Genomic DNA, 17553 nt, shown 5'->3' with positions numbered 1-17553 from the left:
GGGTAGGTGAGTGGATGGGAGGGAGAGTGGATGGATGGATGGATGGATGGATGGATGGATGGATGGATGGATGGGTGACTGGTTGCATGGATGGGTGATTAAGGAGTGGATGGGTGAATAGGGGTATATGGATGGGTGGGTAGGGGGCAGAGGGATGGGTAACTGGGAGGAAGGCAGGGAGGGAGGGAAAGAAGGTGGGTGAGTAGTAACCTTCTATCACACACCTAGTGCACCTCCATTAGTCGGCCGTATATTAAAGCTGTGTGCTTACCTCCATCCTCCCACTGGACCATAGGCATCCTGTCCTTGCTAAAGAAGGTGCCCAGTGAACGTTCAATGAATAAACCATAAACTACCAGTCTCGGAGCTGCACACGACTGTAGAGACCCAGTCAACCCTCTTCAAGGCCCAAGGAGGGGAACCAACTTCTCCAATGTCCCCCAGAGGGTCAGGGTCAGCCTCAGTGGCCCCTCAGGCCCCTTCTAGCTCAGACCCTGCTTCTGTGGATGGATCTGTCGAGGCACTCCTGAGGCTCAGAACTGATGGGGCTCAGAGCAGGGCAAGAGCGAAGAGGGCCAGTTCTCAGGAAGGCTGTGGGTGGTGGTTTGGCGTCCGGAGGCCAAGCTGTATGTGGAGAGGCTGGGGCATGTGTGGGGAGAGGGCAGAGGTGGGATTGTGCCCTGCTGGGAAGCTGACCACCTCTGGCCAAGGGATGGGAAGGGAGGCACGGCTCTGCGTGGCTCTGGACGGCAGGTAGGCTGGGGGTGGGGTTCATCTCTTCTGCAGAAAAGTGGTCCATCCTGAGCAGGGGAGAGGCCCTCTGCCATCCAGGAGAAGCCATGGAGACTTCGAGGTCTGAAGAATGGAAATGGGGAGTTGGTGTCCCATTCTCCCAGAAAGGGAGGGGGCTGGGTGCTGGGCAGACAATTGGAGGTGGGGCTGACTCCCAGCAGGGCTTCTCGTGGGTGCCTAGCCCACCCAGTCAGTGGGGGCTCATCAGGCTGAGCCCCCGGAGAAACCTCATCCTTCTTGGCAGGGGCAGGGGTGTCGAGACTAGTAAAAGGCAGTCCCAGGACCTGCTTCTGGCCCAGGGGTTGGGGGTCTCCAGACATGGGGTCTTTTTGAGGGAGTGGTGGGGCCCTGATTATGTGATGATGACTTTAGAAAGGGAGAAGGGGTTGGGGGCAAGAGGGAAGTGGCTCCCCCTGAGGACGGGACCAAAGTTGGTCTTGGGCAGAAGGGAGGGAAAGAGGCTGCCATAGGCGGCCAGTTCCCAGAGCAAGAGCTGGGGAGGGGGGCGGGGAGGACAAATGAACTCCCCCCACAAAAAAAAGACAGAAAAGTTGCGGGTCAGGGTAACGCCAGGGCCAGGCTTGGCCAATTCTAGGTAGGTCCCTGGGGGAGCTCCCTCCAGCCTTTCAAAACCCAGCCAGCTTTCAAACGTCCCGGCCTGGGGAACTGCGGGAGGAGGGGCTGGGGAGGGGGAGGCCTCCGGGAGGCTGCGGCAGGCGGACCTCGGTTTCTCAGTCTCTGTGCAAACACCACATGCGAGACCAGAGCTGCGAAGACCTTTCCTCAGGGCAGCCCAACCGGGCAACTCTGGGAACAGAGGGAAAGCTGCCCCTTTCCCCGTCCCTTCCTTGAATTAAGCGGGGTACCCCGCCCACCCGCCGCAGCAGGTGCGCTCCCGGTGCTCCTCGCGGGCGCCCCAACCCCAAGCAGGGCGCTCTCCCCGCTTGCACACCTGGGGCCTCCGCGGGGGCCCAGCAGGACAGGTTACTGTCCGGGATCGCGGTGTTGGCACCATGGGCATCCGGGCGGGCGGAAGCCAGACTCAGCCTGACGCAATTGGCGGACATAGCTATAAATAGCCAAGGAGAGCTTGAAATAGAAGTGGGGGGAAGGGAGAGGGTGGGTGGTGAGGGGCCGGAGTCCTGGAGAGCGGCGGGAGGAGAAAGGGCCTGAGCGCCAGACACCAAGGGAGGAAACAAAGCCCCATTTTAGAGCGCGACCGTCCAGTGGGTGTTCACACCCGGAAACATTTGGGAAAGCAGGGTGCAGTCCAGCCAGCCCAATGCCCACGTTGGCGGGGGAGAGCGGGGTGGGGGTGGGGGGTCTGGGACAGGATGGTGACCAGTGCCGGCCACAGCTGACGGCCCGGCTCTCAGCCTTCGGCTCCCAGGTGACCTGAGGGCAGAGCGGCCCTCCTCCCGCTGCCTCCCAGGACCGGCAGAAATGAGATTTCCTTCCTCCGCCCCTTTCCCAGCCAAGCCCCTGGCGCTGGAGACCCCTCCAACACCCCCACCCACACACACACTCCGCAGGGACCCGGCATCAGGGGAAACTAGGCCTGGCAGGAAGGAGGCTCCGCCCCCTGCACCTTTACCTGAACCGGTCTACCAGAACCTCCCTGGCTCAGCGGCATTGCCCACCTGCCCCAGGACACGCCGCAGCTTATGGAGGTCCCACGTATCTCGGGCTCTGGACATCTAGGTCAATACTGGGCAACCACAGGCCTGCAGGACTAAGACCCCACGTGGGCCCAGAGGGGTAAGAGAGAACCCCAGGGCTCCCTCCCTGAGTATCTACCCTCCTCTCCCCGCCCCTGCAAGTGATTTCAGACCTAGTTTCAGACCTCACTCTCTCTGAGGTTCCCCCACCCAGGCGCCAGTCCCTCTGCTCCTGCCCTCTGCTGGGGGTCTGCTATGCGGAGCTGGGCGGCAGGCGTTAGGGCAGATCAGGAACAAGGCGGTGGCGCGGGAGCAGCTGATAAGGCCCTTCCCCGTGAGGCAACCCTAACAGGAAACTCCAGGAAGGGCAGGATTTGGGGTCGAAGGACGGGGTGGGGGAGGGTACGGTCGGGGGCCTCACCTCACCCAACCGGTGGCTGGCTGCCCTGCTCCTCCCCGAGGGTAAGGATGAGGCTGCACCGCCAGTGGGGGGACCGTGGGCGCGGCCCCACCGGCCAGAGCGGGGTTGTCCCGCTGGGCGGTGACGTCAGCCCAGGTGTAGGGGCGCCCAGAGCCTCTTGGCTGGGGCGGGAGCAGCCAGCCTCTGGGCCCTCCGGAAGCGCCCCCATCACACTCCGGCCCCTGGGGTCCCCCTCGTGGGAGCCCAGACCCCACCCTACCAGCGCGCACAGCCGGGCCAGCCCCGGGCTCCAGGGACCGGGAGGCTGGGTGTGGTGGGTGCTCCGCGCGCTCGCACTGAGCTCACGCCGGGAAGGCCGCGCCCACTCCCGGACGCCGCCAGCCCGGCCCGCCACGGCGTCCTTCATCCTCAAAGCGCCGCTGCCCCTGGGCTCCCGCCCCTCCGCGCGCCCCGGGCCGCGAGTGGAGGGGGGTGCGGTGAGCACCTGCTTCGCGCCAAGCCCGGGGGCATCGCGCCCCCGCCCCCGGTCCGGCCCCAGGTGGGCAAACACCTGCCGGGCGGGGACGAGGCGAGCGCCCTTCCCAGCGTCCCGGGCCGAGCCACACGAGAGTAGGCCTGCCCGCTCAGGGGGCGCACTGTGAGCTCCTCTCTGGCCTCGGGCTCCCACCTCTGCGCTCCCGGAGCCGGGAGCGCAGCCCGGCAGCGCCACCTGCTGCCCGCGCCCGGGGAGGGGCGGCCGGTTCGCGGGCCGGGACCCCCAGCCTCCACACATCCCGGGGGCCCTGCTGGCTGGGAGGAAAGCGTGGCTTGGGAGTTCGGGTCTTCAGCGGTCTCCAGCACCACGGCACCCTGCCCCACCCTCCTTCTGAGGCCTCGCCCTTGACCCATCTGCAGCCTCAACTGCCCACAGCCTCCACCTGCTCGGGGCCTCCCAGCCCCACCGCCACACCCTCAGAGACAGCTCTGCAGTCAACAGCCACAGCCGTTTCTCCAGCCAGATTTCATCCTTGGCCTTCAGACCCGGAAAGGCCCGGATGCTGGGTGCCACCTACAGTCTAGCTGGCATCTCGGCTCCCTCCCCTGCCCCTTGCCCACACCCCCTCACCTCCCTTCCCTGCCCTCACCCCACGGCCCTCCAGTAAGCAACACAGGCTGTGGCTCTTGACTGTTACTGTAGCCCCACTCCCTGCACCCCTCATCTGGATGGTGACGCCCACGTCCAGGCCTCCAGTCTCTGGTCTCCTCCATCGGCCCCCACCCGCACTCACCTCCACTGAGCGGCCTACAAAGCACCCTCCTTCTGCCAGTCCCTCTCTCTCCCTGGAAGGTGCCCCTGCCCTGGTCTGCAAGTGTGCTCCATGCTCATCCATGTCTCCCCCAGTCTTAGGCGCAGGGCCTCAGTCAAATCCCCCACATTGCTGAGCAGATATACACACTTGTCCCCCTCCGTTGGGGGTCTGCCTCTGCCCCCACTGCCCAGCAGCGCGTGGCACTCAGAGTCCCTGATCTCTGCCTTCATGTTCTCGTGACATTCTCCTGTGTGTGTGTCTGTGTCCAAATATCCCGCTTATAAGGACACCAGTCATATTGGACTGGGGCCCACCTTCATGACCTTAACTAATTTCATTTGGAAAGAACCTACTGCCAAGTAAGGTCACATTCCGGGGCACTGGGGGTCAGGACTTTGACATATCATTTTGGGCGGGACACAGTGCAGCCCATGGCGGGTGTCGGCGGGTGTCAGCAGGTAGACGCGCACACTTCAGGACGACCAGGAAGCCCCTCAGACCTTGCTCACGGCACTGCTCAGAAACCTGCTCTGGGAACAAGGTTTTATGGCCACAGAGCCGGCCTCCCCCACTGACTAACTGGGGTCTTTACAAATCAGAGCAGGCAGCAGGTTGATCAGGAAAAGCCACTAGGGGCCGTCTGGTCCAGGGCTCCTGATCCGGCTTGCCATTCAGGATCCCCTTCAAATACAGATCCCTGGGCCCCACCCAGACCTACAGAGTCAGACCCTAAGGAGGGGACAGGGCCCAAGCATCTGTATTCCCAAAGTTTCTCCGGGGAGCCTGCAGTGCCTGCAGACTAGGAGATCTAGCATTTGGAGACCCTCGATCTCGTAGCCTCTTCCCATTGGATGGAGAAGGGTGAGCCAAAGCTGGCTCGCGGCAGGGCTGGGAGGACGGCCCAGTCTCCTGGCTCTTTCACTGCTACCAGCCAGGGGCCATGGGCTAGGGGTCCTTAGCCTGTCCTGCCCCAGCCAATCCAGGGACTCGAGCTGGGGAAGGCTGGATGGAACAGGGCAGAGGCTGGGGGGAGGGGAGAGGCCAGGGGCCGCCGGCATTAAGCATTAGGATGGCCCCTGGCCAGTGGTAAGTGCCCCAGAAGTAATCCCAGGTGACAGTGATTCCTGGTGTCTCTATGGTTACCTGGCCCTGAGCACCAGTGCCCACTCCCTCAGGGCCTAAGCCAAATGCCCCACAGAGGGGGCAGGGGGAGGGGCACTGGAGCCTGAAGCTCTCCCAAGGCAGCTCAGCCCTCCTGCTACTGCCAGAAAGAAGGGCCGCTGAGCGGGCTGCTCCCACGTGTGACGTCCTCCACCATTCTCAAGTCCCAGGGAGGAGAGCCCCTCTGTGAGGCAGAATGTAGTGGGAAGACGGTGGGCTTAGGAACAGATGGTTCTGGAATCCCAGCTCTCCACTTGCTCACTGGGGGACCTTGGACAAGTTCTTGTCCCTCTAGGAGCCCTGGTCTCCTTCCTGCAATCACTGCCCAGAAGGGCATGAGGCTGAAGTGAAGAAGCGTGTGTAGCGCAGCCAGCCCGGCAGCGCGGGTCTGCAGGAGGGCATTCTCAGCAGTATTGGCTGAAGGCTTGGAAGGGCCGATGCCTTGGGAGGACCTTGCTGCTCCCAGGGGATTGGTTTTCTGAGGTGCCTTCCCCAGAGCAGACCCCCAGGCTCCTCTGAGACAAGCGATGCTGACCCTCTGCCCCATGAGGCTGGCCCCCTCTGCTGCCCTGGTGCTGCTGTCGCTCACCCTCAGCCTCACTGGGGACTGTCCCACCCACGAGAACCAGCTCAGGAGGCGAGAGGGAGCCACTGTTCTCCAGCCCCCGAGGTGTAGGAGAAAGTGTATCCTTCTGGCCAGGCAGCCCGGCACTGGGAAGGATGCTCTGGACCTCCGACTGGCCACGTCCCCCATTGGCTGTCGGACACAAGGGAAGGCAGCCAGAGGCGGGCTCACTGCCCATACTGTGGGGTGGACAGACAGGGTCAGGCCAGAGACAGTGAAAGAGAAGGAGGACCCAGCAGGGCTCGGCTTGTGCCCGGGGTCGCCGTTGAGAGTCAGCTTTCTCCGCGAGACTTGTCATGTGGTCACTGTTATCCTCCACCCCACAATGGAGGACAACTTCCTCTGGAGGATTGCCGCAGGTCCTGCCTTCAGGGGGTCCCCAGTCTACAGCAAAGCATAATTGGGAAAACCAAGTCCCTCGTTTCCCTGCCCAGGAACTCCCTGCTGGCACACAGCTCCAGGCGCCCCCTGGGCAGAATCTGGGCAATAGGCAGGTGGCTGGTGGAAAGGACAAGGTTGAGGGTTGGCGTCTGCATCAGTGTCCTGTGGCTGCTGCAACAAAGGACCACAAACTGAGTGGCCTATGACAACAGAAATCTGTTGTCTCACCGTTCTGGAGGCCGGAAACCAAAATCTTTGGTGTCAGCAGGGCTGGTTCCTTCTGAGGGCTTTGAGGGGAGCCTCTGGCCCACGCCTCTCCTTGGCCTGTGTCTCTTCACACCATCTTCCCTTTGTGATCAAATCGCCCCTTTTTATAAGGACATTGTTGGACTAGGTGCCCATGCTATTCCATTACGACCTTGTCTTAACTAATTCAATCTGCAATTTCTCCATTTCCAAATAAGGTCCCATTTTGAGGTGCTGGGGGGTTATGACTTCAACACACCTCTTTTGAGGGGTTAGGGGTGCGCAATTCAACCTGTAACAGCCAGAACTCCTTGTCCCCATCATTGGCGTCATCATTCTCCAGAGTGCTTACCACTGCCTAAAGTATTATATGTCTGGATTTTTTTCATTGACTGTGTACTCCCATTAGTCTGTAAGCTCTATGGGGGTTACTTCTTGTCCGTCTTGTCTGCCGTTGCATTCCGAGCACCTACAGAGGGCCTGGCACATGGTTGGCATGCAATACTTATTTGCCAAGTAGATGGATGAACGGGAAGAAGGGCTAAGTGGAAAACCCTGCAGTTCCACCTCCCTGCAAAGTAGCAGACCACAAGCAGAACTGAATCTCCAGAGAAGTCACAGAGGTTGGTGTCACCATCAGAGAACTGCAAGGTGCAGAGGTCCTGTCACGTTCCAGTTTCACTCCCACGTGTTGTCTGTGCAGGAGAAGGAGGCCTGTCCGTGACTGACAGTGGGTTACTGCAAGTTTAAGGCCCTGATGATTCCAGCTACACCTGTCCTTCCAGATGTGGTATCCTTCCTGGAGCCAGTCAGTACAACAGTCCCCACCCTACTCCCACACCAAGAGCACCAGGAACGGTGAGCTGTCCTTTGCCAGGGTTAGGGGTGCACCTCCACCATCTCACTGCAGGGTCACATCAGCACTTACGCCCTCCACCATGGTTTAGTCCACGCAGAGTCTGATTATGTCAGGATGCCACACCGTTCCATCATATGGACGATGTCCCGTTGATAGGCTGCACAGCCCAGGGCTTAGTGATATTCTAGACACTAAAATAACATACATGCCATAAAAAGAAACGAAATTGAGCTATTTGTAATGAGGTGGATAGACCTAGAGTCTGTCATACAGAGTGAAGTAAGTCAGAAAGAGAAAGACAAATACCGTATGCTAACACATATATATGGAATTTAAGAAAAAAAATGTCATGAAGAACCTAGGGATAAGACAGGAATAAAGACACAGACCTACTAGAGAATGGACTTGAGAATATGGGGAGGGGGAAGGGTAAGCTGTGACAAAGTGAGAGAGAGTCATGGACATATATACACTACCAAACGTAAGGTAGATAGCTAGTGGGAAGCAGCCGCATAGCACAGGGAGATCAGCTCGGTGCTTTGTGACCGCCTGGAGGGGTGGGATAGGGAAGGTGGGAGGGAGGGAGATGTAAGAGGGAAGGGATATGGGAACAGATGTATATGTATAACTGATTCACTTTGTTATAAAGCAGAAACTAACACACCATTGTGAAGCAATTATACTCCAATAAAGTTGTAAAAAAAATAATAACCTACATGGTTGCCAAAGGGATAGATCCCATGAAAATTTAGGAACTTGCCACACCTAAGTGAAATTTTGGAGGTTCAGTAATCTTGGAATGTCAAGACATCCCCTCCAAAGTGAAGGACACCTGGAGCACCTCAACACTAGGAAGAACACACACATTTTGATGGATATGTCAATCAGACAATTGTCTTTAACTTCAAGTAACAGAAACTGGAAAGAACAGCGACTTGAGATTTTTTCAATTAAAGCAGTCCAGAGGTAAGAAGTTCAGGACTGCTGTGGAGGTTCCAGAGTTTCAGCAAGAACTCAAATTATTTCCATCTTTCTGCTCTGCCATCATTAGCATGCCTCATGGTCCCAGATGGCTGCAGAAGCTCTAGCCGTCATTTTCCTATTATTGGCAAGAACTAGGAGACTAGGCCAGGTTGGGGTGGGGAGGAAAGACAAAAAGGATTTCCTGGAAGCCACCCAACAATTTCACTTCCATCTCATTGGCCACCCTGTCTACATGGGAAGCTGGGAAAAAGAAGGAGGAGGAAGAGAAGGAAGGGAGAAGAAAAGGATATGGACATCGGGCAGTTAACGTATCATCTCTGACCAGTGCTCACTCAGGGTGCTATTCTTATCTAGTTAGCAAGAGACCTGAGGGTTTGCCAGCTTTGAATGTGCTCCAAACTGAGGAGAAGATTTAGCTGAGTCTGCAGTACAAGCAGTTCTACCAGTTGGCACTTATGACTCAATGGATCCAGTTGTGCTTGGTGGAGATTGTGGAGCTCTAGCGGGTGAACGAGATAGGAGGGCCCCAGGGTCTTGGAGCAAAGCCACATCCTCTTACAAAATAAACCATGATTCTTTGAGATGTGAGTTTTGACTTGCCACTGGGCTCCACTTCAGACCGTGCATAAGACCACGGGACATCTCATGACTATGTGATCTGAATGGCCCATTATGGACTGGGTGACACAAAGCCATAAAGTGGGGTGTACCCAGCAGTAAACCACCATTGGGGGAAGGGGGATGGACCTTCAGCACAGGTGAGCAGCCTGAGCAGGGGGATCACACCCTCAATACGCTGAGTCATAGCTCCCTGCTTCCCCATCTTCAGCCTACACCTGTGACCTTATGAAGTTTCTTAGGGCACTATTATTCCCATTCCACTAATAAAGAACTTGAGTCACAGGGACATTAAACAACTTCTCCAAGTCACCCAGCCAGTAAGTGGAAGAGCAGGGACCCGAAGCCCAGGCTACCGTGGGGACGTGGGATAGGGGGGGTGGGGGGGGTCGCAGGGCAGGAAGATGGATGCAACCTGGGGGGTGGCCCGAAGCTTGGGTAACAGTTTAGGGAAGATTACAGCAGCCGGATGCAGGCAGGGTCCCCAGGGGCTCATACTCCTCGGGAAGAATGGTCTGGGTCACTGTCCTAGGTAGAGATGCAACCTGCAGAGTGGCCGGCCACAGGCAAAGTCCTAACTGTCTACCCTGGCCACTTGTCCAGCTGTGGCGGCGAAGGCCCTGGCCCATACCTGCGTGCTTTTCCTCCCTGAGATGGGACATGCGACAGGACTTCCCCTCGTCCCTCTGTCTTTCCTCATTATTTCATCTCAGGTGGCTGGTGGTCAAGTGCACAATTTTCCCCCACAAGCTTCATGATCAGCAAGGCACCAGAGAGAGAGAGGCAACCTCCGCACAGCTGGCAGCAGCTGATGAGACTCAGGTGGGGCCGTAGGGTGGGGCGGGACCAGGGCCAAGGGCAGCAGCACTGGGCAGCGGGCGGGCGGGGGTGGGGTGGGGACGCAGCGTGTCATCCGTCTCAAGCGTCCCATGTGTCCCAAGCACCGTCTCCTCCATTCTTGATCTCAGCCAGCGGCTTCCACCACCGATGTGGTCCCTGGACAGGCACCCGTCCCTCCAGGCATCTGCCCTGTAGGGCAACCAAAGCCCAGCGCCTGCCCCAGGCTCTCTCCTTCCTTGGGGAAGGAGACGCCCTACAGACCTCTGTTTGTCTCGTTGACTGTCCCCGCGTCCAGGGCCCCATGGCTGCCAGGAGGCTGGATGGAGGGGTGTCGCGGGCTGGTCTCCGCCGCCGGGACGGGCAGAGAGTGGGGCTCAGGTCACGGGAGAGGCCGCTGGGATGCGAGGGCGCGGGGCTCAGAGAGTCTCGCTCCTTTGGCCGAGCCGGGAGCGCCCAACACCATGCCGGTCCTGTCCCCGAAAACTTCCCCTGCTGCCAGCTGACGGCTCAGCCTGACATGCGAAGCTTACTGAGCCTGGAGAGAAGCCAGTGGCCGAGGGGACCCGAGGAGGGGGGAGGGGCTGCGGCGTTCTGGCGACATGGGGCGGCCAGGGCGTAGGGGGCAGTATGGGGAGCAGGGGGACAGCGAGATGGGAGGGGACATCCCGGACGTGGGGAGACATCCCGGGTGTGAGGGGACAGTGAGGTGTGAGGGGACAGTGGGGTGTGGCGGGACATCCCGGGGTGTGAGGGGACAGCGGCGTGTGTGGGGGCATCCTGGGGTGTGAGGGGACATACCGGGGTGTCAGGGGACATCCCCGCGCAGGCTCCAGGAGGTGGGTCGGTGGGGGACAGGGCTGTAGGGGCGGCAGGGGAGGCCCGGACTACGTTTCCCAGCAGGAAGCGCGCTGCGCGTCACTTCCTTCGGCGCCCGCGGCGCGCGTGTGGGAGTGAGCGAGCGAGTGTTTACTTCCGGCCGCCGCCGCCGCGAGCTGAGGGCCGAGGGAGTCGGGCGGCGGGCGCGGCGGTCCCCGCGCAGCCATGGACTGGCTCATGGGGTGAGTCGGGCGGCGGGGCGGCTGGGTGGCGAGGCTGGCGGGCCGGGCCGCGGGAGGGGCCGCGGGGCGCGCCGCGGGCGGCACCGGTCAAGGGCGTCGGGCCGGGCGGCGCGGGCCGGCGAGGGGCGTCCCCGGGTTGGGCGCGGGGCCGGGGCTCCCCGGAGCGGGGTCGGGGCCGGGCCGGGAGCGGGGCCGCGTCCGGCCTGCAGTCGGCGCCCGCGCGGAGCGTCGCGTCCCGGGAGCCGGCCCCGGGCAGGCAGCCACACCTCGCCGCTGGGTGTCGGGCGGCGGGGGAGGTCGGACGGAGGCTGCTCTCGCCGGTCGCCGCGGCGAACTTGTTTCGGAAAGAGATAACTTTGACGCCGGCAGAGAACAGCCCCTTAAGAAACGAGGGAAAAGAAGCAAAACCACCCAACTCTGCCAACGTCCGCCGGGGCGAGGTCGGCGGGGCCGGGGTGCGATCGGCGTCTCCGCGGGCGGCCGCCGCAGGGCGGGGTAGGAAGGAAGCATCAGCACCGGAGCCTGGGCTGGGCCCTCCCTCTCGTCGGCGTGTGTGTTGGGCTTGCTGGAAGTTAGATAAACGTATAGAACGTCACGTCGTTTTCAACAAGTAATTCTCCCTAAAAACATCACTTTTTTTCTTTTCTTTCTCTTTTTTTTTTTTTACTTTTTGAGGATCGAGAAGGGCTGGCACTTTTCACCCAGTAGCGTGGTCCTCCATCCGATCTGTGCCCAGCTCTGGTTTGTATAGCACCCCTCTGGAGTTTAGTTACTCCGGGAGCTTGGGGTGGGAGTGAGGAAGCGGTTGCTGTGTCCTTGGCCTCGACCGGTGGAAGGGCTTGTCTGGACACTGAAGTCCGGGAAGGGAGGTGAAAGGTCCGATGTACGTTTCGTGTCAGTGTCTGTCAGGCCCTTTCGGGGTGTAAGCAGAGTGGAGGGCGCTGTCGGTGTAGTCAGGGACATGAATGAGACCCATCCTTCCCGGCAGGTTGGGTGGAGTTTAGTGAAGGGGGAGACCAGACAGCGTGAAGGATGAAAAAAGAGGCCAAAGAGTTGCAGAGTGTGACGGGGTAGACCTGGAGCCAGAGCGCAGGGCTGAGGGCGGCATGTGGGTGATGCAGGCGGCCAGCCGCGGGGCAGGGCCGCTCACCTGGCTTCTTGCAGCGGCAGCACTGCCGTCCCAGCCCCACTGCTTGTTCGCTGTGTGACTCTTCTCCAGACCTGCTTTGAAAGAGTCATTTGTCAAGTGGAAATCATGGTCCTTGCAGCGTGGTGTTGTGGAAGGGTCCTCTAGAGCGTTTACCACAGTGCCTGGCATTGGTGGATGCTGGTTACTGTTAGTAAGGAGAGATGTTTGTAGGAGGCCTTCGTAACCCACGGGCACCAAGCGTTGAGGGCAGACAGCTGTGTTTGCTTTATTTTGAACCATAGATGCTTGCTTTCTATGTTTATCAGGGGGGGACTGCTCTGGAGGCTACCCGGCCTCCTGGGAGTCGGTTTCAGGGAAGTAGGCTATTGACTGGCTGAGTTGAATTAACAGGGCTTAGGGTCGGAGGGACCAGCCCGATCAGCTGGGTTGCCGAGGGGGCAGCTGACTGTATTTTGTCTGTGTGTGGTTGTTATGTGCTCACGTCCATAAGAAGCAGGTACTCTGTGCCTGGAGACTGACCAGCAGTCCGTTTTTTTAACTGCCTGAGGTCTGTGCTTTATGGACTTCATTGTCATCGTGGTGAACAACCAGAAATTTTCCACAGCTGTAGGCTTAGAAGGCTCTGGCTCTCGAGGCGCTTGTCAGGGCTGTCTGGGTAAGATCAGCGGAGCCCTTACCTCCCCGTCGGGGGGAGGCCGGGCCCAGTGTTGGAGGAAGACAGCTTTGAAAGGGACGGGCTTGGAGCCGCTGCCTCTGCGGTCTCTGCGGAGGGAAGGGAACATTCGCTGCCGACTGGATGTAAAGTAGGCAGTTCTGAAAGGGAACTAGAGATCTCCAAAGAGGGGTTAGGATGGAGTTTGCTTATCTTCGTGCATATGTTTTTAAACTTGGTGGATTGCATATCAGACTTGGTGAATCATGAATTCTGTAACATTTCCTTAACTATGAACCACCCCCCTTAAAAAAAAAAAGTGGAACAATCTCAGTAGTCAAGTTCTCATCTTGTCCAGAGCATGTTTCCAGGGTGGTGTCTGAGTATGCTAGGGCTGGGAGGGCCCCGGTGTCCCTCTGTCCCTCCCACAAGTTTACTGAGTATCTGCTGTGAAGTATGAGGATGCAGAGACCCCAGCTCTCCCACTCTGGTCCACCTGCCACTCCGCCTGGCCCCTCTTGTGAGGAGAGCCAGCCGGCGGCGTGTGAAGGGCCTGGCTCCTGCCAGACGCCCTGTACATGCTTAGCGCTGGGACCTCAGTCAATCCTTTAGCCAGGTTTCAGCCTGGAAGAATTGAGGAAATGTGTGATTGTTTACTGTTTCTTGATATTTTTATTAATTCACATCATTCAGTGTCAACCAGTTTGTTTGGAATAGAGTTCTCATGTTTTTAATGTCTTTTGTTCTTTTTAAAAGAAGTTTCTTTGCATTTGTTCGTCACGGGGGACAAAGTATGGGCTCAGCTGTAGTGGCAAACGGTGCGCCCTCCTCCTCCTCTTCTGATCAGTGTCATGACCAGAAGAGCAGTTTACAGATGTTCGAGTGAGACCACACCTTCCCTGTCACCGTAAGGGCCTTGCTGAGTAATGCTGGCAGCCTTATCTTCAGTCTCCCTGCCGTGTGTGAGGAAAGGGAGGCCTGCAGGAAGCCTGCTTGGGGAAACTAGAAAGAAAGCCAGCATGTTACAGCTTGCTGCTGGACTTTGCTGGAGCTCACTTGCAGGAGAGTTTTGCGACGGGCGGCTCGCATCCGTCATCTTACTGTACGTTTCCTCTGCTTGGCATTGAGCACCTAGGTGTGTGGTAGTTATTTTCCTCTGTTTTTACAAAAGTAATTTCTAACTTGAAAAGGGTTGCGCTTCTTGTGTAGGTCACCTCTGGGGTCCTTGGTTCTACCCGTTCTGGACAGCAGCTGACAGGGTGGCACCCTTGCCCAGAGCAGAAGCTGCATGAGCTGGGGCAGGAAGGGAGCCACCCCGCAGAGCGTGGTAGTTTGGGGGGACCTTTTGTCCTGCCCTCAACTGGCCGTGGCAGGCATCTGTGAGCGGACGATAGGCGTGTGGTTTACATTTTACCCGACAAAGCTGGGTCCAGGAGCTTCCCAGCCAGCATCTGGGAATATAGAAGAGGAAACACACTTCCTCCACTCCTGGGGGCCTACGGGGTGAAGTTTGCAGGGACCTGCCCGCCCGCGCCCTCTAGCCCAGCCCGCACCCTGCGAGCCCCTTGCTGGGGCCGCTTGGGCCTTGACGTCAGCACCTCCTTTCCTCCCCGGGGCCAGATTGAGGTGGGGTGAGGCGCAGGGTAGGGCTTCCTGGCTCTGGCCAGAGGAGACAGGCCTCCTGGCCTGGCGATTCACTCCGCAGGGCGGTGGAGTTGGCATTCTTGGGCAGTGCCCAGGGTGTGCTATGCGGTCGGGGGCTTTCAGGCCTGATGGATCTGCCGGCAGGAATCTCGTGCTCAGGTGAAGGGGATCCAGCCCCGTGCATGCCACCTCTGCGGGCATTTGAACCGGGTGTTGATGACTTTCCCTTGGCACTTGGCCTCTGGGGAGGGCGTCGCGGTGGCTGGCAGTCAAATCCCATATGAAGGCACACAGGCTGAGCTTGCTCGATTCTCTAGGGTTTTGGGGTTTTTTTTAACAGCCTCATTGAGGTATAATTTACCTACCATAAAGTTTACTTGCTTTAAGTGTACAATTAAGTAATTTTTAGTAAAATTACAGAGTTGTGTGACCATCACCACAGTTTAGTGTGAGAATGTTGGCCTCACCCCCGAAAGAAATCTCGTGTTCAGTGGCTCCCCGTTCCCTCCCCGACCCTAGGCAATCACTGATTTACTTTCCATCTCTACAGATTTGCCTATTCTGGGCATTTCTTATGGAAATGGAATGGAATCACAACACATGGTCTCCTGTGACCAGTTCACTTCGCTTCATGTTGTGAAGGTTCATCGGTGGTGTTGCTGGTGTCAGCTGTCCTTCTTGTTGACAAATGATATTCCATGGTGTGGAGATACGCATGTGTTGCCTCTCCACTGACACCTGGATTGTTCCTGCTTTTTGCTGATCCTGAAAGATGCTGCTGTGACCCAGCCTCTTCCAGCCGTGAGCCGGACCACTTCCTGCCGGGAGACCTCCAGTCCCGACGGCGTTCACCGTCTGTCCTGGGCCAGACCCTGAGGTCAGGATCAGTGTCCCCGACGGAGAAGACAGTCTGTGCTCTGTCAGGCTGGGCAGGAGGAGCAAATGATGCGGGCGGCAGAGGACAGGCCGGGAGGGCGGCTTGGGAGGGTGCACAGGAGTTTTCCAAGCAGAAGGGAGGAAAGGTCGCGGCCCAGGAAGGAGGAACGGCATGCGCAAAGGCACAGAGGCACGAAGAGAAAAACTGCGGCCAGTGGGCCCTGGAACCTGTGGTTGCAGGGCACATGCAGGGGCAGCTGCTTTCCAGGCAGGCAGTCACTGTGGCCTGGGTGTGTGGCAGTGCTTGCCTGGGGCCAGGGTGCGTTCAGATCCCTTTAAAGAGGGCCACGGTCACACGGAGCCCTTGCAGAACGGGCCCCACGTGCCTGGACACTCTTGGCAACACGTCATTTCTCATTTGTCCTCCTGCTTGGGGTGTCTGCAGGGAACCCTTGCACAAGTGTCCCCAGGGACCCACCGGAGCACCGCAGGGAGGCTCTGCGGGGTGGGCAGGGCCCGGGGCAGCCGCAGTGCCCTGTTCCAGCCTCTGTCCTGGCTTCTCATCCCCGGGTGTCACTGTCTGCTGGGCTCACTGAGGCCTCTTCTCAGGATGCTGGGATAGCCGGGCGGCACTGGGGCGCTGGCTGCTGGACTTGTTGTCCAGAGCTCATGGTGTCCTGGGAGGGGTTCCTTAGAGTGGGTGCTGGAGGCTGCCTCTGTGGGGATGCCTCTGTCGATATTCTCGCTGTCCCAGCCTGTCCCACATTGTCCTTGCTGTGGTCCTGGAAACTTAGACGCACCCAAGCGCACGTTCTTGATTTTGTCGGGGACGGGCCTGCATGACCTGGGAGGGAGGCCGAGCCCAGGCATAGGTGTGCTCGGCGGGGCACCCTCTTTGCCTGTGTTGGGTGCGTCGGCCCCGCAGGCTGGTCTGGGAGCTGGTCTCAGTGCCCAGCGGTGACTTCTGTGCGTGTCCCCCGCCAGCAGTGGCCGTGTCCGGAAGAGGCGGTGGCGCGGGCTGTTCCCAGCTGACTTGGCTGGAGGGCCTGCCGTTCTTTGTCTTCCTCGTGTTTGTTTTTCTTTCTGCACAGGATTTCTCCCAGCCCGGGTACCCCCGGCGGTGTGCAGGGCTGTTCTGTGAGATGGACCCTGGGGACATGGGACTAGGAACAGTTGGAACCGGAGGATAGAATGCGGATACTTAAGGAGAAGACGAGGAGGTCGTTGGTGGGTGACTGGGCCACGTGTGACCCATGGTCCTGTTTGAGCGGAGCCGTGTGGCTTTGGGCCGTGGCCACGTTCTCGTCGCCTGGTTTTCTTCTCTTTGAAGAAGTTTCCTTTGCCGGTGGGAGAGAGCTGCTGTGCACGGTCACCCGTGGTGGAACATGCGTGCGTCCTCCCTGCAGTGGTTTGCATGTGTGTCCCGGGGATGATGCCGCACGGAGGCGCGGAGCTCCCACGGAGGGATCCAGGCCATGCTGGGAAGCAGGGTGGAATCCGGTGGGCGGGTGCTCGAGAGCCATTTTAGTAGGGCTTCTGGAGCATCTTTGAAAAGGTGCCATTTGAGCTAAGACCTGGGGAGGTGAGAGATGGGAACAGGGCTCGGGGGCTGGATGGTTTGGGGTTTGTATCCCGACTACAGCTTCACGAGTCATCCTGTTTTACCTCGCCAAGCCTCAGTTTCATTGTCTGTGAAATGGGCATAGTAGTAACCTTCCCAGCGGGTGGTGGTGGGATTTTATGAGGTGTCCACCGTGGAGAAGGCCCTGTGTCCCCTCAGAGTGAGGTGGGGCTTACCTGGCAAGGCGGCGCCTGCATGAAAATTGAGTGCAAGGGCTCCGCACCCTGCGGCCCCCAGGCCACCTTGTCAGTATCACCTCTGCCCTGCCCTTGGAGTGCTGCTGTGGCAAGGACCCAGCCCTGTGTCCCGATGCACGGCTGCCCTCAGCCCTGCAGCCCAGGCTTCTGCAGTAGGTCTGGCTCTCAGGGTGACTTGGGCAGAAGGCGAGGGGTCGAGGGGTCAGGGGCTTGGCCCCCTGGAGGCCGCTTGATCCCATTCCCTGCCGATGGCGCCTTCCATCTGTAACCTGCCCGCTCCCGGTCCCCTGGTGGTGCCACACCCACCTTCCCCCACCAGATGCCAGTGCTGAGTGTCGCTCTGGCGCTGATCCCGGGGTGGCGGGAAGGGCGTGGCCTGAACTGGCTCACCCGGTCCGCTCTCCCGCCCCCTGGGTGCTGCGGGAGCGCCCTGGCCACCCCTCGTGTCTCCTCTCCTGCCGGGATGGCGGAGCTCGGTATG

At 59.2% G+C, this 17553-nt stretch overlaps 1 protein-coding gene across 1 annotated transcript in view; it reads left to right on the top strand.

The window, feature by feature from the left end:
* The first annotated feature begins 10839 nt into the window (after window positions 1-10839).
* Window positions 10840-17553, top strand: part of MOB2 (MOB kinase activator 2) — a 50504-nt gene continuing 43790 nt past the window's right edge. Inside the window, exon 1 of the mRNA XM_060104333.1 lies at window positions 10840-10932. Within this exon, the coding sequence (XP_059960316.1) occupies window positions 10916-10932 (17 nt within the window). The 5' untranslated portion in view covers window positions 10840-10915. The remainder of the gene's footprint in view (window positions 10933-17553) is intronic.

Source organism: Mesoplodon densirostris, chromosome 7 (genome assembly GCF_025265405.1).
Source record: "Mesoplodon densirostris isolate mMesDen1 chromosome 7, mMesDen1 primary haplotype, whole genome shotgun sequence".
Lineage (NCBI taxonomy): Eukaryota > Metazoa > Chordata > Mammalia > Artiodactyla > Ziphiidae > Mesoplodon > Mesoplodon densirostris.
Note: the sequence above shows the minus strand (reverse complement) of the source record. Positions and strands in the feature narration are given on the sequence as shown.